General features: G+C 45.7%; 1 protein-coding gene across 1 annotated transcript in view; it reads left to right on the top strand.

Moving 5' to 3' along the window:
* Nucleotides 1–3,908: 3,908 nt before the first annotated feature.
* The window catches only part of nadsyn1 (NAD synthetase 1), a 62,259-nt gene continuing 43,164 nt past the window's right edge, over nt 3,909–23,003 (top strand). Inside the window, exons 1-6 of the mRNA XM_078221315.1 lie at nt 3,909–4,162; nt 9,537–9,597; nt 14,196–14,312; nt 17,372–17,425; nt 21,092–21,181; nt 22,144–22,195. Coding sequence (XP_078077441.1) covers nt 4,075–4,162; nt 9,537–9,597; nt 14,196–14,312; nt 17,372–17,425; nt 21,092–21,181; nt 22,144–22,195 — 462 coding nt within the window. The 5' untranslated portion in view covers nt 3,909–4,074. The remainder of the gene's footprint in view (nt 4,163–9,536; nt 9,598–14,195; nt 14,313–17,371; nt 17,426–21,091; nt 21,182–22,143; nt 22,196–23,003) is intronic.

Here is a 23,003-nt window from a genome sequence, read left to right as displayed (position 1 = left end):
CCATGATCGAATGGCGGAGCAGACTCGATGGGCTGAATGACTAATTCTGCTCCTATATCTTATGAACTTATGACCTTCCTTCAAGATAGCCATCTTTTCCTTGCCTATCAGGTACATTATAGAATCATAGAAGAATCATAGAAACCCTACAGTGCAGAAGGAGGCCATTCGGCCCATCGAGTCTGCACCGACCACAATCCCACCCAGGCCCTACCCCCACATATTTTACCCGCTAATCCACACATCCCAGGACTCTAAGGGGCAATTTTTTAACCTGGCCAATCAACCTAACCCGCACATCTTTGGACTGTGGGAGGAAACCGGAGCACCCGGAGGAAACCCACGCAGACACGAGGAGAATGTGCAAACTCCACACAGACAGTGACCCGAGCCGGGAATCGAACCCGGGACCCTGGAGCTGTGAAGCAGCAGTGCTAACCACTGTGCTACCGTGCCGCCCATTATGGACCCATTAGCTGCAACAGAGAATAAGACATTAGTCCAGGAGGTTTTGATGACTCGGCCTGCAAAATCAACCCTCTTTTCCTTGTTGGCAGGCATGTGCAGACGTGCTTGCCATCCTTTTTTGATAACGAACTCCAAATTGCTCTTCTGATCTGCAAGGGTACGTGCAAGTCAAGTGGGCTGTTTAAAGGGGAAAGGAAAAGTGCATCATAAACTGCAGTACGAGAAAGGACAACATTATAATCAGCGATAAATTTCTTAGTAAACCACCTCCCCCGCCCCAGAGATATCAATGGCAATGTCTGATTGGGATGTCTCCCACCCACTTAAGTGTTTATTCATTTATTAGTGTCACAAGTAGGCTTACATTAACACTGCAATGAAGTTAATGTGAAAATCCCCCAGTTGCCACACTCCGGCGCCTGTTCGGGTGCGCTGAGGGAGAATTTAGCATGGCCAATGCACTTAACCCGCACATCTTTTCTCCTTCATGACTGTGGGAGGAAACCGGAGCACTCGGAGGAAACCCACGCAGACACGGGGAAAACGTGCTGACTCCGCTCAGATACTGACCCAAGCCGGGAATCGAACCCTGCTCCCTGGTGCTGTGAGGCAGCAGTGCTAACCACTGTGCCACCGTGCCACCCCTAGTGTTCCCAGCATCCTGGCTCTGCCCTTCACCCTGCAAAAGACAAAGGGGCCCAGCTCGGTTCAAATTCACAATGAGATCACCCAGGGTTCAGCACTGTATTACTGAGCACCCCAGCTAGTTTGCGGAAAAATGCAGGTATCCTGAGATCAGGCCTCGCCATTATATAAAAGCAAAATTACTGCGGGTGCTGGAATCCGAAACAAAAACAGAAAATGCTGGAAAATCTCAGTGTGTCTGACAGCATCTGTGGAGAGAGAATAACAAAGAACAAAGAAAATTACAGCTCAGGAACAGGCCCTTCGGCCTTCCAAGCCTGCACCGACCATGCTACCCGACTTAACTAAACTCTCTACCCTTCCGGGGACCATATCCCTCTATTCCCATCCTATTCATGTACTTGTCAAGACGCCCTTTAAAAGTCACTACCAAATCCGCTTCCACTACCTCCCCCGGCAATGAGTTCCAGGCACCCACTACTCTCTGTGTAAAAAGTCTGCCTCGTACATCTCCTTTAAACCTTGCCCCTCGCACTTTAAACCTATGCCCCCTAGTCATTGATTCTTCCACCCTGGGAAAAAGCTTCTGACTATCCACTCTGTCCATGCCTCTCATAATCTTGTCGACTTATCAGGTCTCCCCTCAACCTCCGTCGCTCCAGTGAGAACAAACCAAGTTTCTCCAACCTCTCTTCATAGCTAATGCCCTCCATACCAGGCAACATCTTGGTAAATCTTTTCTGTATCCTTTCCAAAGCCTCCACATCCTTCTGGTAGTGTGGCGACAAGAATTGAACACTATTCCAAGTGTGGCCTAACTAAGGGTCTCTAAACCTGCAACATGACTTGCCAATTTTTAAACTCAATGCCCCGGCCGATGAAGGCAAGCATGCCATATGCCTTCTTGACTACCTTCTTCACCTGCATTGCCACTTTCAGTGACCTGTGTACCTGTACACCCAGATCGCTTTGCCTATCAATACTCTTAAGGGTTCTGCCATTGACTGTACATTTCCTATCTGTATTAGACCTTCCAAAATGCAGTACCTCACATTTGTCCGGATTAAACTCCATCTGTCATCTCTCCGCCCAAGTCTCCAACTGATCTATATCCTGCTGTATCGTCTGATGGTCCTCATCGCTATCTGCAAATCCACCAACCTTTGTGTCGTCCGCAAACTTACTAACCAATCTAGTTACATTTTCCTGCAAATCATTTATATATATTACAAATAGAGCCAACGTTTCGAGTCTGGGTGACCCTTGGTCAAAGGCATTACTCAGCGTCTCCATCAATCTTTTCAGGTACCTCAATTAAACTAAATTAAACAAACTAAGGGATAAAGCAAGAAGGGCAGCCCCCAGAATGGAAGGGAGCCGTCCGAAAGAAAAACAAAGCAGTAAGGGAATTTAAAACATCGAACCAAAATGTGATTAAAGGCGTCAATAATACACCCCGGTCCCTGCAGGGTCCAGCGAGCACGGAAGAGCACTTCCATCTGAGAATCCCAAGCCAGAAAGGCAGACCTACTGGCTACAGCCGGTGTGGCACTCATCCAATCACAGGCTGCTTTCACCTTGCATTAACTGCTGATAGGCAGCCACTGAGCCTACTGACAGCCAACACACGGAGAATCCAGCCTGTGATTGGATGAGCAGGCCCTCAGTGTTTGTTTGAACTTGAATGTTGACCTTTGGGGTACATGACAGGCCATAAGACATAGTAGCAGAATTAGGCCACTCAGCCCATCGAGTCTGCTCCGCCATTCAATCATGGATGATATTTTTCTCATCAACATACTCCTGCCTTTTCCCCATAAGCCCTGATCCCCTTATTAATCAAGCATCAGGCCCTTGGACAAGCCCTCCATCCACTGACTTTGTCCCTGGACGGCTGGCACCTCAAACTGCCGGGCAATGTTGCGGAGCCATTTTAATCCAACAGCGGTTGGCAGGGTGAGAGGCAAAGCAGCAGAGCTCATTTCCAAATATTTTAAAGGAAATAAAAAAAAACAAATGATTTGCAACCAGCTGACATTAAACCGTTGGTAAAGCCTTACAAGGGTGCGATTTTTCAGTCCCGCCGACTGCGACACACAACAGATTACCAGTTTTTATTGGGGGGGGGGGCGGAGTGTGTGCATGCGACGAACCACCCCAGTTGACAGCGGCGTGACCGGAGAATCCCGTCTCTACCGTCACAAAAACTGGCCGCGTAGACGGGACGGGACCGGGGATAATCTACCATTACCACTGCAAAAACTGGCCGCAGTGGTGGGACTGGATAATGCCCCCCCCCTAGCGCTGCAAAACCTGGCTGCAGGACCGGATAATCCCACTTCTGCCACCACTGAATTTGCTGCAGGGACTGGACCGGATAATCCTGCCTTTGGCGCTGTAAAAACTGGCCGCGGGGACGAGGCGGGACTGGATAATCCTGCCTCTGCCGCCACAGGATTCGTTATGGGGATGTGGCGGGACCGGAAAATCCCGCGGGACCGGAAAATCCCGCCTCTAGCGCTGTTAAAAACTGGCCGCGGGTATGGGGCGGGACTGGATAATCCCATCTCTGCTGCTGTAGGATTCGCCGCGGGGACGGGGCGGGACCGTATAATCCCGCCTCTAGGGCTGCAAAAACTGACCACGGGGGCGGGATCGGATAATCCCGCCTCTAGCGCTGCAAAAAACCAGGCTGCAGCGGCGGAAATCCCGCCCTCGGCTGCAAGTTTACCAGCAGTGATTGAAGCCCGGCTTGACAAACACTGAAGGCGGATCTCCCGTTCCGTGTGTGCGGCAGAGAGACCCGGAAGGAGAGAGGGAAGAGAAGGAGGGGGGAGTGGTGATGTCTAAAAGGGGAATTGCTGTAATTCAGAGAGTTTACTGCGCGCAACCCTCCACTAATCTGATCTAAATCCTACTTTCTAAATCCCAACAGCAACAACATAACTTGTCCATTGCACCATGCTGGCTCGTAAAGTGACACTGGCGACTTGCGCATTGAATCAATGGGCGCTAGATTTTGAAGGGAACCTTCAAAGAATCTTGCAAAGTAAGTTTCATTGTTAAAAGGGTAAAGTCCCGACCCGCGGTGAATGAATGAATGAATCAACTCCTAGTGTCTCGTTAGCGAGCAACCTGCAGCATTTCTGTTCCTGTACTTGGAAGTAATTTTTATCTTTCTTCCCCCCACCCCCCCAGGTTTTAGTTATGTCTTTTCTGCCCCAGGATTATGTTTTGCCAAATTCCAGCAACACCCCATCTCTCAGGATTGGGAAACTTTCTCCACTTGTGCAGAAAAGGTTTACCAGGATGTTGCCTGGTATGGAGGGTATTAGCTATGAGGAGAGATTGGGTAAACTTGGGTTGTTCTTCCTGGAAAGACGGAGGTTGAGGGGCGACCTAATAGAAGTTTATAAAATTATGAAGGGCATAGATAGGGTGAACAGTTGGAAGCTTTTTCCCAGGTCAGAAATGACAAACACAAGGGGTCACAAGTTCAAGGTGAGGGGGGCAAGGTTCAATACAGATATGCGGGGGATGTATTTTACACAGAGGGTGGTGGGGGCCTGGAATGCACTGCCAAACAAGGTGGTTGAGGCAGACACGCTGGGATCGTTTAAGACTTATCTGGATAGCCACATGAACAGACTGGGAATAGAGGGATACAAACGGATGGTCTAGTTAGGAACACATGATCGGTGCAGGCTTGGAGGGCTGAAGGGCCTGTTCCTGTGCTGTATTGTTCTTTGTTTCTTTGTAATGTAGGCAGTTCCAGTGGTCCTCCAGAAATTACTTGGGATATTTAGACCTTTACCAGTCTCAGGACTACAGCCTTGTCGCAGCGTGCTCTTGAGCAATTTTTATTGGAAAGAAACTTTATACACGTCCTGTTTTAATTTCTGACATTTTTCCAGGATATTCCTAAACGATAGCTTTTGTTATACGTTCCCGGGGATGTGGCATTGTTGGATATCCTGCACGGTGGCACGGTGGTTAGCCCTGCTACAGCGCCAGGGACCTGGGTTCGATTCCTGGCTTGGAGGGTCACTGTCTGTGTAGAGTCTGCACGTTCTCCCCATGCCTGTATGGGTTTCCTCCCACAGTCCGAAAGACGTGCTGGTTAGGTGCATTGGCCATGCTAAATTCTCCCTCAGTGTACCTGAACAGGCGCCGGAGTGTGGTGACTAGGGGATTTTCAAATAACTTCATTGCAGTGTTAATGTAAGCCTACTTGCGACACTAATAATAAATAAATTTAAATGTTTATTGTCTATCCACAATTGCCCTTGAGAAGGTGTTGGTGAGCCATCTGCTTGAACCGCTGCAGTCCCTGTTCTGTAGGTACTCCCACAGTGCTGTTAGGGAGGCAGTTCCAGGATTTTGACCCAAAAGTGAAAAGGATAAGAGAATAAGCACGGCATTTACCTCTTGAGCTCTGCTACTCCTGCACAGAGCTGTGCTATTTTGATTTGATTTATTGTCACATGTAATAGGATAGAGTGAAAAAATTTTTTTTGCACGCTGTACAGACAAAACATACCATTCATGGAGTACATATGGGAGAAGGAAAGGAGAGGGTGCTGAATATCGTGTTACAGTCACAGCTAGGGTGTGGAGAAGGCTCAACTTAATATATGATAGGTCCACGCTCCTACTCCACGCTTCTTGCTGTTAAACCACCACCACATTTTCAGTCCTGGCAGCAGCCATGTTGGAGACTTTCCTGCTTGTGCTTGCTTTCACATTGTTCTTGGAAGTATCTGTGTTGGAACGAAGTTACTGCTGGCTCAGTCTTGCTTCCGAGTTAGAAGGGTCTTGGTTCAAATCCCATTCCAGGACTTGACCAACACTTCAGTGGAGTACTGTGGGAGTGCTGCTCTGTTGGAGGTGATGCACATGGATAAGATGAGGCCTTGTCTGTCCCCATGGACATAAAGATCCAAAATGGCACTCTTTCAAAGAGCATTGGTGTTACCCCTGGAGTCTCGGCAAATATTTATCCCTTATTCGATGTCAGCTTGACACCATCCAGGACAGAGTAGCCCGCTTGATTGGCACCACTTCTACAAACATCCACTCCCTCTACCACTGACGCGCAGTAGCAGCAGTGTGTACCATCTACAAGATGCACTGCAGCAATTCATCAAAGATCCTTAAACTGCACCTTCCAAACCCACGACCACTTCCATCTATAAGGACAAGGGCAGCAGATACATGGGAACACCATCACCTGCAAGTTCCACTCCAAGCCACTCACCATCCTGACTTGGAAATATATTGCCGTTCCCTCGCAGTCCCTGGGTCAAATCCTGGAATTCCCTCCCTAATGGCATTGTGGGTCAACCCACAGCATGTGAACTGCAGCGATTCAAGAAGGCAACTCACTACCACTTTCTCAAGGGCAACTAGGGATGGGCAATAAATGCTGGCCAGCCAGAGACGCCCATGTCCTATGAATGAATATTAAAAAAAAAGGAAAAGTCTGGTCATTATTACATTGCTGTTTGTGGGAGATTGCTGTTTGCAAATTGGCTGCTGTCCCAAGGTTTTGTGAGGTACAGTATAAATCTAAGTCTTTACTGCCCTTCCCACCTTTAGTAGCGAGATGTTTACAATGGCCGGGATTTTCCAGCCCCCCACCCCATCTCCATGTGCTGGGTTTTCCTGTGGCGGATGTGGAGAGCCATTGGCCATCAGTGGGATCTTCTGGTCTTGCCGAAGTCCATAGGCTTTTGCATGGCTCATCTGTCCCACTGTGGGGAACCCACCATGGGGGAGAAGGGGATGGTGGGACTGGACGATCCCACCAATGGGCAGGCTCTTAGAGTCCTGTTTAATGTGGTAGAGGGTGGCACAGTGGTGAGCACTGCTGCCTCACAGCACCAGGGTCCCGGGTTCAATTCTTCGGGTCACTGTCTGTGTGGAGTTTACACATTCTCCCCGTGTCTGCGTGGGTTTCCTCCGGTTTCCCCCCACAGTGCAAAGATGTGCAGGTTAGGTTGAGTGGCCATGCTAAATTGACCTTAGTGTCAGAGGATTAGCAGGGTAAATATTTGTGGTTATGGGGATAGGGCCTAGGTGGGATTGTGGTCTGTGCAGACTCGATGGGCCGAATGGCCTCCTTCTGCACTGTAGGGATTCTATGATGTTTAGACCAAAGGTTTAAATATTTCAGGAGTTAAACAATGGTTATGCTTGTGTAACTTGGACCCATTGTTATTGGGAAATAAAAGGGGCAGTCATGTGTCTTGATCATGAGACTGAAAACAAGTAGCATATTTGCGGTGTAACAAAATCTTCCACTTGGTTAGTGATTTATATGTCTGAGGAAAAGAGGCAGGAACAACATAATACAAGTATAGCTTTTGTGGGACTAATTAAAAGTCTGGGATGACAGTTGATAGATTTCAAACCAGTTCTATTTAATTGAGTAAATTCTTTGAAAATGACCATGCTTTAGTCACCTAGATTGGTCAGGTCATCTGAACATGGGATTGTAGTTAAAGGTTTAAAAAGTCAAGATATTGTCCACCTAGAACAAAAGAAAGGAAGACTCAACATTTATATACAACTAAAAACAGAAACTGCTGAAAAAACTCAGCAGCTATGGCAGCATCTATGGAGAGAGAAACAGGAGTGAAGAAGAGATGTATTGGACTCTGTTTCTCTCTCCACAGACGCTGCCAGACCTGCTGAGCTTTTTCTAGCATTTTCTATTGTTATTTCAGATTTCCAGCTGCGGCAATATTTTGCCTTATTTATATAGTGCTGTTCATGTCCTCAACCACTCCAAAGCACTTTGGGAACCAATTAATTAATTTAGAAGTGCAGTCACTATTGTAATATAGCGAAAAGCAGACAATTTGTACATCGCACAGTCCCTCAAATAGGAATGAGTTAGTACAGGAATGACCAGATGATGTTGAAGTGATGTTGGTTGATGGAAAAATATGGACCAAGGCACAGGAGATAATTCCCCGCTCTTCTTAGGAATAATGCCACAGGATGGGGCAGCATGATGGCACAGTGGTTAGCACTGCTGCTTCACAGCACCAGAGACCTGGGTTCGATTCTCGGCTTGGGTCACTGTCTATGTGGAGTTTGCACATTCTCCCTGCGTCTGCGTAAATTTCCTCAGAGTGCTCCAGTTTCCTCCCACAGTCCAAAGATGTGCAGATTAGCCATGATTGGCCATGCTAAGTTGCGCCTTAGTGTCCCAGGATGTGTATGTTAGAGGGATTAGCAGGGTAAATATGTGGGGTTTCGGGGATAGGGCCTGGGTGGGATTATTGTCAGTGCAGACGCGATGGGCTGAATGGCCTCCTTCTGCACTGGAGGGATTCTATGAGGATCTCTTGAGCCCTCCCGAGTGCTATTCTATGGTCATACTTTTGAAAACTTGCTTGCGAATCAATGCATATTTTAGGTGGGGCAACGTAGGAGAGTTGGAAGTAAGCTAATTTAGGCATCATGTACGAAACTCTAAGCACAAAAGGTATCTAACTTTCTGATACCTGGGTTAGGCGAATGTACATTTGGCACAACTGCTCCATGGCTGTGTTGATGCTCCACCAGAACCTGCTCTCATCCTTCAGCGGCAGAGGCTGAAGAAATAACTTTGACAATCAGATCATTACAGGGAGAAATTTATTAATTTGTACAGGGAGGGCTAATGGTCTGTGTTTCCGCGAACTGGGAGGAAACATTAAAAGGTTGAGTAAAAAGTCGATGAGCTTCCAGAACCATGCAATATTTTAAATAAAACTATCTATTTGTGTGATTTTAATTGTCCGATTCTCTCTCGGGATTCTGTTTTGCGCTTTGAGCCAATGATGTGATCAAGACTACAGGATTGTGAAGATCACTTCAAGGTTGATGGCACAGTGGTTAGGACTGCTGCCTCAAAATGCCAGGGATCTGGGTAAGATTCCCGGCTTGAGTCATTGTCTGTGCGGAGTCTGCACGTTCTCCCCGTGTCTGCGTGGGTTACCTCCGGGTGCTCCGGTTTCCTCCCACAGTCCGAAAGATGTGCTGGTTAGGTGCATTGGCCATGCTTAATTCTCCCTCAGTGTACCCGAACAGGCACCGGAGTGTGGTGACTAGGGGATTTTCACAGTAACTCCATTGCAGTGTGACACGAATAAATAAACTTATTGTGGCAAAGCTGGAGTCCACCATAGCTTTGGCACAGGTCAAACCATTCAGAATTGTTTTCTCAAAAGCCCATCTCTATCTAATCTCTCTCTCTCTGAATTGATCTTTCTATCTCATTCTTTTTTCCTCCCTTTATCTCTCTCTCTCTCTTTCACAACCTGTTTTATAACCCATTCATTTATGTGCTTGGTCAAAATTGAAGGGTCTAAACAACCAATGAACAGTTTCTCAATGTATTGTTTAAAAAAAATATTTTTCAAAATATGCAGGTATTGAAATAGCAAAATCAAAAGGGGCAAGATACAGACTGGGACCTGAACTGGAAATCTGGTAAGTAAGGAAAATATATTTTTAAATTAAAAATGGCTTTATTTGGCTCCTTTCACAACTTCAGATGATCCCAAAGCATTTTACAACCAATGAAACACTTTGATTTGATTAATTATTGTCACAGGTACCGAGATACCGTGAAAAGTATTGTTTTGCATGCTATCCATACAAACCATGCCATAGTTCGCAAAGAGTCGCCACATTCCGGCGCCATCTTGAAACATGGATATGGCCAATCCACAGTGAGATCAGTACTACATCTCCATTCACTGTGTTGTGGGGACTGGCTGCAAGTATTTTAGGGCCTTGTGTCAAGGTCAGGTTTTGTGAATTAAAGGAACACGATCAACAGGGGAAAGAAATAAAGTTTTAAAATGAACTAAAAAAATAATTGGGGCAGCACAGTGGTTAGCACTGCTGCCTCACAGCGCCAGGGACCTGGGTTCAATTCTGGGTGACAGTCTGCCTGTGTGGAGTTTGCACATTCTCCTAGTGTCTGCGTGGGTTTCCTCCGGGTGCGCCGGTTTCCTCCCACACTCCAAAGATGTGTGGGTTAGGTGGATTGCCATGCTAAATTGCCCCTTAGTGTCAGGGGCATTGGCAGGGTAAATGCTTGGGGTTGGGGGATGGGGCCTGGGTGGGATTGTTGTTGGTGCAGACTCAATGGGCCGAACGGCCTCCTTCTGCACTTCAGGGATTCTAAAGACAGCAACTTGTACAATGAATTGCTGCCCTATTTTGAAGTAAAAACAGGGGACGCTGGAGAAACTCAACAGGTCTGGCAGCATCTGTGGAGAGAGAAACAGAGTTGACATTGTGAGTCCAATAAGACTCTTCTTCACAAAGAAGTATTTTCAAAGTGTTACTGGTGTGAGATAGAAAACAGGGTAGCTAATTTGCACACAACAAAATCCCACAAACAGCAATGTAACAATGACTCTGGAATTATATACGGGCAAGAGGCTATTTGATGAACAAAGATTAGTAAGAATAAGATCATATTAATTTGTTTTGCTAAAAGTTCAATTTGGAAATTCATAATAAATTGTATTTGAAGAGTACTTGTTCATGTGGTATATGAATCACTCTGTCTGCTTGAACAGCAACCCACTACAGCTGGTGACCCTTTAATCCCACAGAAGGAAATTAGTTTAAAATGTTTGGCAGATTCCCTGTTGACTCAGTAGTTAAAGACAACGTGGAGCAGAGCCTGGCTGGAAAGAGTCCACATTCGACCATCCATCTGCTGCACTACTGGAACCATGACAGGGTGGCAGAGAAGAAAAGCAAGCAAGAATTGCAACCTCCTGGCTGCTGCCGATAAACCCCTGATCATGCTCGAAAGGCCAACCTGTACTGCCCATCCCTGCATGTCATCAAGAGTTACTGCAGCCCATGTGGTGAAGTTAGTCCCACAATGCTGCTTGCGGGGGAATTCCAGGATTTTGACTCAGTGACAGTGAAGGAACGGTGTGTCCGAATTACGATGCTGGGGATTGGAGGTGCAGGTGTTCCCTTGCATTTGGAAACTACATGAACAGTACCTGGTGAGGCTTTCGCCACTCGTGAGGAAGGGGGTCGGTGGGAGAAGAGTCATATTAGACTGGGAACATAAACTCCGTTTCTCTCTCCAGAGATGCTGCCTGACCTGCTAAGTTTTGCCAACATTTTCTGTTCTCTTACCTTTGAAAGAGATGTCCAAATTTGTCCCATAACTCAGCTTTAGCCCCATAAGCCTGTAAATTAGTTCTAAGAAACTGAAGCTAACAGAGTAGACTACACGGCCTGTTGCATCTGCTCCACCATTCAATCTTCAACTTCAACTCCAACTTTCTTGCCCACTCCCCATTTTCCTCAATTCCCTGGGAGACCAAAAATCCACGCATCTCATCCTGAAATATATTTAATGATGGAGCATCCACAATCCCCTGGGGTAGAGAATTCCAAAGATTTGTAACCCTTTGAAGAAATTTTTCCTCATTCCAGTTCTAAGTGATCGGCCCTTTATCTTGAACTGTTCCCCCGTGTTCTAGGTTCCCCAGCCTCTGAGTCCCTTCCAAATCAATTTCTTTTTCCTATTGTGTATTGTGTATTGGAAATTCATATTGAATCTGCTTCCACTGACCTTTCAGGTAGTATGTTCCAGACTTTTCCTTTGTAAAACAAGGCACAGTGGCACAGTGGTTAGCACTGCTGTCTCACAGCGCCAGGGACCTGGGTTCGATTCTCGGCTTGGGTCACTGTCTGTGTGGAGTCTGCACATGTGTGGGTTTCCACCGGGTGCCCAAAGGAATAGCAGCACTTTGGATAATTGGCTAATTAGAGGCAGGGTGTGGTAATGAGTGGTGAGGTATGTGGGTTTCCTCCCACAGTCCGAAAGACATGCTGGTTAGGTGCATTTGCCATGCTAAATTCTCCCTCAGTGTATCCGAACAGGCGCTGGAGTGTGGCGACTAGGGGATTTTCACAGTAACTTCATTGCAGTGTTAATGTAAGCCTACTTGTGACTAATGAATAAACTTTTACTTTAACTTTAATTCTCCTTATTTCCCCTAATTATTCTACTGATTGTTTTCAATCTATAATCCCTGGTTATCAACCCACTTGCCAGGGTAAACATGTTTGCTCTGTCAAGACCCCATATAACTTTGAAATCTCTTTTTAGGTACCCCTTTAACTTCCTCTGCTCTAGAGAATCTCACAATCCAATCTCCACAAAACTGAAGTCCATCATCCTTGGCATCACCCCAGTAAATCTCCTTTGCGCTCTTTCTGGGATCTTGTATAATGCACAAAATTGTACTCAATACTTCAACTAAGGCCTGTAGATGTTTAGCATCACTTTCTTGTTCCCAGTCCATCACGCAAACTAACTTCCCATCCTTTGACTCCGTCTACACTTCCCGCTGCCTCAGAAAAGCAGCCAGCATAATCAAAGACCCCATGCACCCCGGGCATACTCTCTTCCACCTTCTTCCGTCTGGAAAAAGATACAAAAGTCTGAGATCATCAACTGACTCAAGAACAGCTTCTTCCCTGTTGCCATCAGACTTTTGAATGGACCTACCTTATATTAAGTTGATCTTTCTCTACACCCTAACTATGACTGTAACACCGTAGTCTGCTCCCTCTCCTTTCCTTCTCCCCTTTGTACTCTATGAATTGTATATTTTGTCTGTATAACGTGCCATAAACAATAATTTTCACTGCATCCCAATACATGTGGCAATAATAAATTAAATCAAAAAAGGGCCATTTACAAAGTCAACTAACCCATACACATGTTTAACCGTCCTATCGGTTTACCCTGTCACCTTTTAAAGATTTAAGCATCCTCAGGCATCCTCTGATCTTGCCCCCTCTCCAAATAGTGCCATTTAGGTATCTGCAAACTTTGAAATTTTGCTCCCTTTACCCAGGTCCATGACTGTCGCTGGGTCAAAATCCGGGATCTCCTATCCTAACGGTATCTACACCACACGGTCTGCAGTGGTTCAAGAAGGAGGCTCACCGCCACCTTTTCAAGGGGAATCGGGGATGGACAATACATGCTGGCAGAGCCAGTGATGCCCACGTCCCGTGAAATAATTTCAAAAGGCCATTTATGTGCAAGAAGAGAAGCAGTGATCCAAATATTAATTCCTGGGAGACCCCATTGCATACCTCGCCACTCATTACCGCGCCCTGCCTCCAATTAGCCAATTATCCAAAGTGCTGCTATTCCTTTGAAACTTTGTAGGTCTATTTTTGGAACAAGTCCATGATATGTTTTTTTTTAACAAATGTCTTTAGAAAAACTATCTATACAGCATTTACAGCACTATCTTTGTAAATCCATTCTGTTACTTCATTTAAAAATAAACTTGATCAGGCTAGTCGAACACGTTAACAAATACATGCTGGCTGTCCATTCTTAGCCCATGGGTTTTCAAGCCTTTAACAGTAGGCTTGTCGATTTCTCCCTGGCAATGTTCTCTCATAGTCTTCGGTGATGACTATGGCTCCAACCTGAAAGCTGGTCCAAAGCATGCGGCAAGCGTGGGGATGTAGTCTTTTGTTTGCTTATCACTATTTCTCAACACACTTCATTGTATTCATGCTCAAGATGGTGTTACAATGGAAATGATAACTATCATAGGATCCCTACAGTGCAAAAGGAGGCCATTTGGCCCATCGAGTCTGCACCGACTGCAATCCCACCCGGGCGCTATCCCCATAACCTCATGCATTTACCCTAGCTAGTCCCCCTGACACCAAGGGGCAATTTAACATGGCCAGTCCACCTAACCTGCAAATCTTTGGACTGTGGGAGGAAACCAGAGCACCCCGAGGAAACCCACGCAGATACGGGGAGAACATGCAAACTCCACACAGACAGTGACCCAAGCCGGGAATCGAACCCGGGTCCCTGGCACTGTGAGGCAGCAGTGCTAACCACTGTGCCGCCATAACGACTGTTATGGCTCTTCTCTCCTCTAGCGATGAAAATTCCGATTCTTTAGATCGATTTTCAAGAGAACTACTTGACGTACCGATTTGAGAATTTTTAAATTTCCCTTTCAGAAAAAGTTATTCTGTGCCTTGTTTTTCCCTCTCAGTGGCTTTGGCTGCGCCGATCACTACTTGGAATCTGATACCGTTCTGCACTCGTTTCAAATGCTGGCAGAACTCTTGGTCTCTCCGGTCACTGAAGACATAATGTGCGATGTAGGAATGTGAGTGCATTTTGAGTTAAACTGTCGATTCAGCAATCACATTAATATGATCTCACTGCCATTAAAGCTGGGATTTTAGATTTGTGACGGGTGAAATAATGATCTGCATTTTAATATTTAATCAGGCTCGATAATGCCCTTTGCGTTATTCTAATGCGATCATTAACCTTTTTTAAAGTTAGCGCATGGATTAAAAATGCAGCAATATTGTACTGAGAAACATATTAATGGGCGGGATTTTCCGGCCTCGCTCACCCTGAAACCGGAAAATCCTGCCCAAGGTCAACGGACCTTTCCATGGTCCGCCCCTCGCCCGCTCCGACTCCCATGTTGGGTGGAATAGTAAAATCCCGCCCATTGTGTTCTTTTCAGAATAGTGCTGATTGGTAAGGGGGTCAAAGGTTACGGGGAAAAGGCGGGAGGATGAGGTTGAGAAACATAGCAGCCGTGATCAAGTGGTGGGGCAGACTCGATGGGCCAAATGGCCTAATTCTGCTCCTATATTTTACATTCTTAGACCAGGTTGATTGGGGGAAAGATTATGAAGGTATTAGATAAGGGAATGATCAACATAATCAGGAAATTCTGGATGACTTCAGTTACTTTGCTCACTGCAATTAATTCTTTTTGCTCCATCTGACTGTTCTCTCCATAATAAAGTTACTTAAGCCCTGTGATTGCAGAGTTACAAGGAAATTATACCAGTGGCTGTATGGTGGTGATTGCTAGGTGCAAGTTGCACTTTGCACTGAAATGTGTTGTTGGTGCTGTTTGAATTATTGCTCTGAAATCTCTTGCCAACAACATCTTACAATTCTGTCGGACCTTTGACTCGTAAAAGGCTTTTCAAAGTGGGATGAAGGGGTTACAGAGTGAGCTTATGGTCGTGACTGAAGCTTTAGCCGAAGAGATTAGTTTCAGGAGGCTTTCAGTAATGGTAAGGGCTGTAGCGAGACAGGAAGAAGAGTGGGAGAATGTCAGGGGTATGGCTTAGAACATGGGACTGGAGCGGGGTTTATAATAGTAGACATGGTTGGATTAATGATCGGTGGGTTGAAGCACAGGGTGAAAATGAGGGGTAAAGTGAGGGGTGGACAGTGCTGGCAGAAGTTCAGCCTGATGGTGACAAAAGTGTGAATGTAGTCGGGTAAGGTAGGCAGATAGAGGAAGTCAGGTAGGCACGGTAATACACACGTGAGCTTTAATTCAGCTGTGAACGGGACACCGAGGTTGCAGACCGTCCGATTCAGTCTAAGATAGCAGGCAACAGAAAGAGGGATTGAATTGGACGGAGGCGTGCGGAGGCCGTGATGCCCGGCGGGAAGCCCGCTAGACGGCCTCCGCTGGAGTCTCCCAGGCTCGGGGAGAATCGCCTCTGAGTTTTTGGTATGCTACTCTACGCTGGGAGAAACATCGGCTTCTGTAGGGATGGGCTAACCATTCCCTGCTGGAATGGCACAAAATTATTCTCCTTTCACAGTTAGTGCAGCAGAGTTGGTTGGTCAATAATGGTGATAATTAGTTCTTTTGAAGGCTCTCTTTCAAGAATTGTGATCCTCTGACTCAAAGTTCAGCATCCTAATCCTGCCTTGATAGGCAACATAGAAACTAGAAGCAGGAGTGGGCCATTTAGCCCTTTGAGCCTGCTCCACCATTCATTATGGTCATGGGTGTTCATCAAATTCAATATCTTGATCCCTTCAGCCCCAAGCGCTATATCTAATTTCTTCGTGATCGTGAATTCCACACATTCACCACCCTCTGGGTGAAGAAATTTCTCCTCACCTCAGTTCTGGAAGGCTGACCCCTTATCCTCAAGCTATGACCCCTAGTTCTGGACTCCCCCACCATTGGGAACATTCTTTCTGAATCTACCATGTTAGAATTGAGAAGTAAACCTTCAATGCTAATTGTAAAGGTTGATTTTTGTTTTCCTGCCCTGAGTTTGTAGGCTGCTAATTTGACTTTTTAAATTCTGTTTCAGTTGCGATAATAAGTAATCGGCTGATTCCATTCATTATTTTACTGAAAACGATAGTACAGCTAGTAGAATGTCAGTGGTATGAAGTTTATAAACAAGCTTCTGGATTGGAGATTCTGGGTGGAATCTCCCGATACTTTTTCCAGAGTGTCGGAAAACCGGTGTGTAGTGTCCCAGTTGCACAGCCGAGTTTTCTCTCTGGATCCTCTTGTGCTCCGAGCGGGGAGAATCTGGGGGCGTGATCTCTACCGTCATAGCGCGGCAACTCCCAAACAACAGAGAGTGGGGCACCCTCTTTAAAGGACGCCCCAACCTGCATTGGAAAGGAAGTCCACCCTCCCAAATGGGTGGGATTGCTGTCAGTGCAGAATCGATGGGCCGAATGGCATCTTTCTGCATTGTAGTGATTCTATGATTCACGTCCCTCCACAGACACGGGCGACCCCCCACAAGCATTGGGGTAACCCCACTGCAACACACAATCACTGGGGCAATCCCGCTTGCAAGCATTGGGGCAAGCTTCCCACCCCCCATAACACACACACACACACACAATGGGAATCCCACCAATGGAGTGCCCAGAGGTCCCGCCCCTTGCAAAGCCCCCTGGCAGTGCCAGGGTACTGCTCGGGCATATCTCAAACCCCCTGAGGGGGCTATATTTACTGTTGCTCCCCTGGCGGATTCACCTTGACAGCTTTCCATTTTGCAGTAGTGGTTGTAAACCTCACCGACGTGATTACTTAGGGCAGACTCATGGCGGGAAAGCCCTTTAATACATTTAAATTTATTTAAATGTGCGTCGCTGGCGAGGAGCGGGGAAAATCTGAGATTTAGATCTCGCCGCCGAGATTCTCATTCCCGCAGTCTCGCGGGATTTTCTGTTGGTAATCGTCGTGGGCAAAAATGGCGACGCTGGTGGAAGATCTCGTGAGGCAGCGAGATCCCACTCTCAGATTTTACCCCGTCCCTCTATTGTTAAAAAATTATAAAATCGAGGAAATAATTGAAGACTAGTTGAATAAACTCAGCTTCACTGTAATTGCTTTTAATCCTCTATCTTTTTCATACAACCCAGGCCAATCATGCACAGAAATGCCCTCTATAACTGTCGAGTGATCTTTCTCAACAAGTAAGTTGTTTTATATCAAGTATTTTTGTTAATCTTTTAACATTATTGATGAGGCTTTTATTTAAATTCTATTTTCCACTAAAAATTGTAGCAATTTACACTTTTCAAACAGTAAACACTTGTCACATTTTTCTGTGGTTTGAATGATATCATGTCTGTGTCCTGTGATTTGAATGATGGGCGGCACGGTGGCACAGTGGTTAGCACTGCTGCCTCACAGCGCCAGGGACCCGGGTTCGATTCCCGGCTTGGATCACTGTCTGTGTGGAGTCTGCACCTTCTCCCTGTGTCTGCATGGGTTTGCTCTGGTTTCCTCCCACAGTCCAAAGATGTGCAGGTTAGATGGATTGGCCATGCTAAGTTGCCCCTTAGTGTCCGGGGGACTAGCTAGGGTTAATGCATGGGGTTATGGGGATAGGACCTGGGTGGATTATGGTCAGTGCAGACCCGATGGGCCGAACGGCCGCCTTCTGCACTGTAGGATTCTATGATCATATACTCTATGTTCACGTCACAACTTGGGGTGGGTGATCATGGCATCGTGATATGTTGCTGGACTAGCAATCCAGAGGCCCAGGCTAATGTTCCCAGAACATGGGTTCAAAGCCCACCATCGTAGCTGGTGGAATTTAAATTAATAATGAAATTAAAAAGCTGGAATTGAAAGCTAGTCCCAGTAATGGTGAATCTGAAACTACCATTGATCGTTGAAAAAACCCATCTAGTTTCCTGATGTCCTTTAGGGTAAGAAACCTGCCATCCTTACCTGGTCTGACCTACATGTGACTCCAAATCCACAGCAATGTGGTTGATTCTTAAATTTGAATTAGAGAAAAATCTGGAATTGAAGGTCTAACAATGACAATGTGACCATGAAACCATTGTCAATTGTCGTAAAAACCCATCTGGTTCACTGATGTCCTTTAAGGAAGCAAATCTGCCGTCCTTACCTGGTCTGGCCTACAAGTGACTCCAGAGCCACAGTAATGTGGTTGACTCTTAAATGCCCTCTGAAATGGCCTAGCAAGTCATTCAGTTCAAGGGTAGTGATGGACAACAAATGCTGACCTTTCAGCGACACCACATCTCATGAAAGAATAAAGAAAACATTGTTAACATTCTTCTTTCACTGCCACCAAAGGATTGCTGCTATGTGTAGCATGTTCAACAATATATGGATTTAATAATTATTTAGGATAAAAAGAAAGGTCTTTCTTTCAAAATGCCAAAAAAACTGTTCATCTATGTCAAGCAATAGTACATTTTTAGATAAAAGCAAATTACTATGGATACTGGAAATCTCGAACAAAAACAGAAAATGCTGGAAAATCTCAGCAGGTCTGACAGCATCTGTGGAGAGCGAATAGAGTAAGAAGTTTAACAACACCAGGTTAAAGTCCAACAGATTTATTTGGTAGCAAAAGCCACACAAGCTTTCGGAGCTGCAAGCCCCATCTTCAGGTGAGTGGGAATTCTGTTCACAAACAGAGCATATAAAGACACAAACTCAATTTACATGAATAATGGTTGGAATGCGAATACTTACAACTAATCAAGCCTTTACGAAACAAAACAGCATGAGTGGAGAGAGCATCAAGACAGGCTAAAAAGATGTGTATTGTCTCCAGACAAGACAGCCAGTGAAACTCTGTGGGGGTTACAAATAGTGTGCCATGAACCCAATATCCAATATCCTGGTTGAGGCCGTCCTCGTGTGTGCGGAACTTGGCTATCAGTTTCTGCTCAGCGACTCTGCGCCGTCGTGTGTCGCGAAGGCCGCCTTGGAGAACGCTTACCCGAATATCAGAGGCCGAATGCCTGTGACCGCTGAAGTGCTCCCCAACGAATAGAGCCAAGGTTTTGAGTCTGGATGACTCTTTGTCAGAGCTCCGTGTTATGCGGAGAAGGCAGGGGAATGGCATTAGGTGAGTTGCTCATTTGGAGAGCCAGGCTGAATGGCCTCCTGTGAGGCATCACTTTTTAATTCTGTGGGTCCTTGCCGGTTCCCTGTAGTGAGTCCCATTTTCCCAGCTCTATCCCTGTTGTCCCACAAATCTATTTCCCTCAAATTCCCATCCAATCTCCTTTTGAAATCGTTCATCCTCTCTGCTTCCACCCCTTCTCAAAGGTTGCGAGTTCCAAGTCATTATCACTCATTACATAAAATCCTCACATCTCCTGCAGCCCTGCCAAAAAACACAATCTGTATCCCCTAGTCTTTGTATCATCAGTCAACGGGGAAGAGCTTTTCTTTGTTTACTTTTGTCTAAACATAGAATCATAGAAACCCTACGGTGCAGAAGGAGGCCATTCGGCCCATCGAGTCCCACCCAGGCCCTACCCCCATATCCCTTCATATTTTACCTGTTAATCCCTCTAACCTACACATCTCAGAACACTAAGGGGCAACTTTAGCATGGCCAATCGACCTAACCTGCACATCTTTGGACTGTGGGAGGAAACCGGAGCACCCGGAGGAAACCCACACAGACACGAGGAGAATGTGCAAACTCCACACATGTCAGAGTCATGTACACCTCTATTAATCCTTCTCTCCTCCAGTCTTATTGTTGTCTTTCAGGTTGAATCAAAATGTCCACCCTGTAAATGCCATGTATATATTGAAACACAAGGGAAAACATTGCTTGTTTGAGGGCACTGGGCTCTCTGATCTATGCTGTCAGTAACAATGTTTATTACAAAATTAAGAGGTTTCAAATACTTGTAGTTTCAGCTATTGATACTGTAAAAGGTCTGGATGATTGAAGCTTTTATTGGCTTGTAGTAAATTAATGTTGTATATAATCCTCTTATATGAGGAAGGATATATTGGCATTGGAGGGAGTGCAGAGAAGGTTCACCAGGTTGATACCGGAGATGAGGGGTTTGGATTATGAGGAGAGGCTGAGGAGATTGGGTTTGTACTCGTTGGAGTTTAGAAGGATGAGGGGGGATCTTATGGAGACTTATAAGATAATGCGGGGGCTGGATAGGGTGGAGGCGGAGAGATTCTTTCCACTTAGTAAGGAAGTTAAAACTAGAGGACACAGCCTCAAAATAAAGGGGGGTCGGTTTAAGACAGAGTTGAGGAGGAACTTCTTCTCCCAGAGGGTGGTGAATCTCTGGAATTCTCTGCCCGATAAGGTGGTGGAGGCTACCTCGCTGAATATGTTTAAAGCGCGGATGGATGGATTCCTGATCGGTAAGGGAATTAAGGGTTATGGGGATCAGGCGGGTAAGTGGTACTGATCCACGTCAGATCAGCCATGATCTTATTGAATGGCGGGGCAGGCTCGAGGGGCTAGATGGCCTACTCCTGCTCCTATTTCTTATGTTCTTATAATACAATATCAAATAAAATATTTCAGATATTCAATAGCATTGAGCACAGTGACTTTATTATCCATTTGCCAAACATCGCCAGTCCAAGGACCAAACCCACCTCCTGGAAACACCTGCCAAGGGTGCGGTTGGTGATGTGATTATAAGATCTGGCTCATCAGCCATGCAAGGACTCAAGACCAGTGACATGGAGTTTCTTAGCTGGACAATCATACGTATTAGCGAGTGATCGCTGAAGAACAAGATATTTCCTGAGTTTTTATTTGTGCTTTATTTTTCTGAAAGAGAATAATTCTGTACACTTACCTCAAAAATGTGTTTCAGAAAGATTTTGTTAATTAGACCAAAGATGGCCATGGCTAATAGTGGCAACTACAGAGAGTTACGCTGGTTTATGCCATGGAATAAACCGAGGTAAGATAACATCTTTCTCGCATACTTTTAATATTTGATACTTGATACTTTAATATTTAAAATCCTAGACAGTGTTCTTGTGCCTGCAGAATTAACAATCACTTTGTACTGAATGACTGCAGTGTGCGAGCTCACCTTTTATTTAGTACATTTGTCTGTGCTGAGACCTTGCACTTTAATGGATGTGCAGGTTAGGTGGATTAGACATGCTAAATAGCCCCTTGGTGTCCCAAGATTGGGGGGAATGCCAGGTAAATATGTGGGGGTACTGGGATGGAGGCGGGGTTTGGACTTGGGTAAGATGTGCTGTTGGAAAGTCAGTGTGGGCTCAATGGGCCGAATGGCCTCCTGCACAGTAGGGATTCTATGATGTTAGGACTCCCAGCCAAGAAATACACAATGAAGCTTGGCCAAAAGTCCAGAAATCTATTAGCCTATTGAAATGCCACAAGGGCCACGTCCAGCTCCCTTTTGAACATATCTAATGAACTGGCCCCAACAGCTTTCTGTGGTAGAGAATTCCAAAGGTTCACAACTCTTGAGTGAAGAAGTTCTTTCTCATCTCAGTCCTGAATGGCTTACCCCTTATTCTTAGACTGTGACCCCTAGTTCTGGACTTCCCCAACATTGGGAGCATTCTTCCAATGTCTAACCTGTCCAGTCCCATCAGGATTTTATATGTTTCTATGAGATCCCCTCTCATAAATTCCAGTGAGCGCAAGCCCAGTCGATCCAGTCTCTCTTCATATGTCAGTCCTGCCGTTCCAGGAATCAGTCTGGTTCCCATCCCACTAAAATAGCACATTGTGTGACCTTCAGGAGCAGTCCCTTAGGAGATTCACTCATGTTAATAATCTTTAAAGTGGTTAAGAGCTTTTCATAATCATGTATGTCTCTGGGAGATTCCTTCTGGTTGTAATAATTTAAGTAAATAGTAATTGTTTTTTTTCCCCTTTGCCTAGGACAGTAGAAGAATTTTCCCTCCCGAGCATAATCCAAAAGGTGACCGGACAGGTGAGCTGGATAATGGTGTATTTCCACTGCTGTCACTTTTGCAGGTTGGTGGATGGTGACTGAGTGGAGTTTGCACATTCTCCCCGTGTCTGTGTGGGTTTCCTCCGGGAGGTCCGGTTTCCTCCCAGAGGCTTATGTGGATTGGCCATGCCAAATTGCCCCTTAGGGTCGGGGGATTAGCAGGGTAAATGCATGGGTTTATGGGGATAGATTGTGGTCGGTGCAGACTCGATGGGGTGAATGGCCTCCTGCACTGTAGGATTCTATGATTCTAATCAACAATGGGCTGAATTTTGTTCCAAGCTAGTTGTTTGTCTCTCTTTGTGAAGTTCCTAAAAGGTTTCTACGCAGGCTGTGTATAAGTCGACTGTTTGAATGGCCGCACAAACATAATCACAAAGACTGCGCTCTTCTTAAAATAAAGTTGCCTGAACATCCCAAAAATATCATGGAGAACGTTGCCGAGCTGTGTGAAATAGAAATACAGTCAGATTTTAATCATTGTTGGACAGTCTTTAAAACAGTAAATCACCTTTTCTTTGATTTGATTTATTATTGTCACATGTATTAGTATATAGTGAAAAGTATTGTTTCTTGCAGACAAAACATAGCGTTCATAGAGAAGGAAAGGAGAGGATGCAGAATGTAGTGTTACAGTCATAGCTAGGGTGTAGAGAAAGATCAACTTATTGTGAGGTAGGTCCATTCAAAAGTCTGATGGCAGCAGGGAAGAAGCTGTTCTTGAATCAGTTGGTATGTGACCTCAGACTTTTGTATCTTTTTCCCGACGGAAGAAGGTGGAAGAGAG

Source organism: Mustelus asterias, chromosome 9 (assembly GCF_964213995.1).
Source record: "Mustelus asterias chromosome 9, sMusAst1.hap1.1, whole genome shotgun sequence".
NCBI lineage: Eukaryota > Metazoa > Chordata > Chondrichthyes > Carcharhiniformes > Triakidae > Mustelus > Mustelus asterias.
The sequence above is the reverse complement of the archived record's forward strand: the minus strand, read 5'-3'. Positions and strand labels throughout refer to the sequence as shown.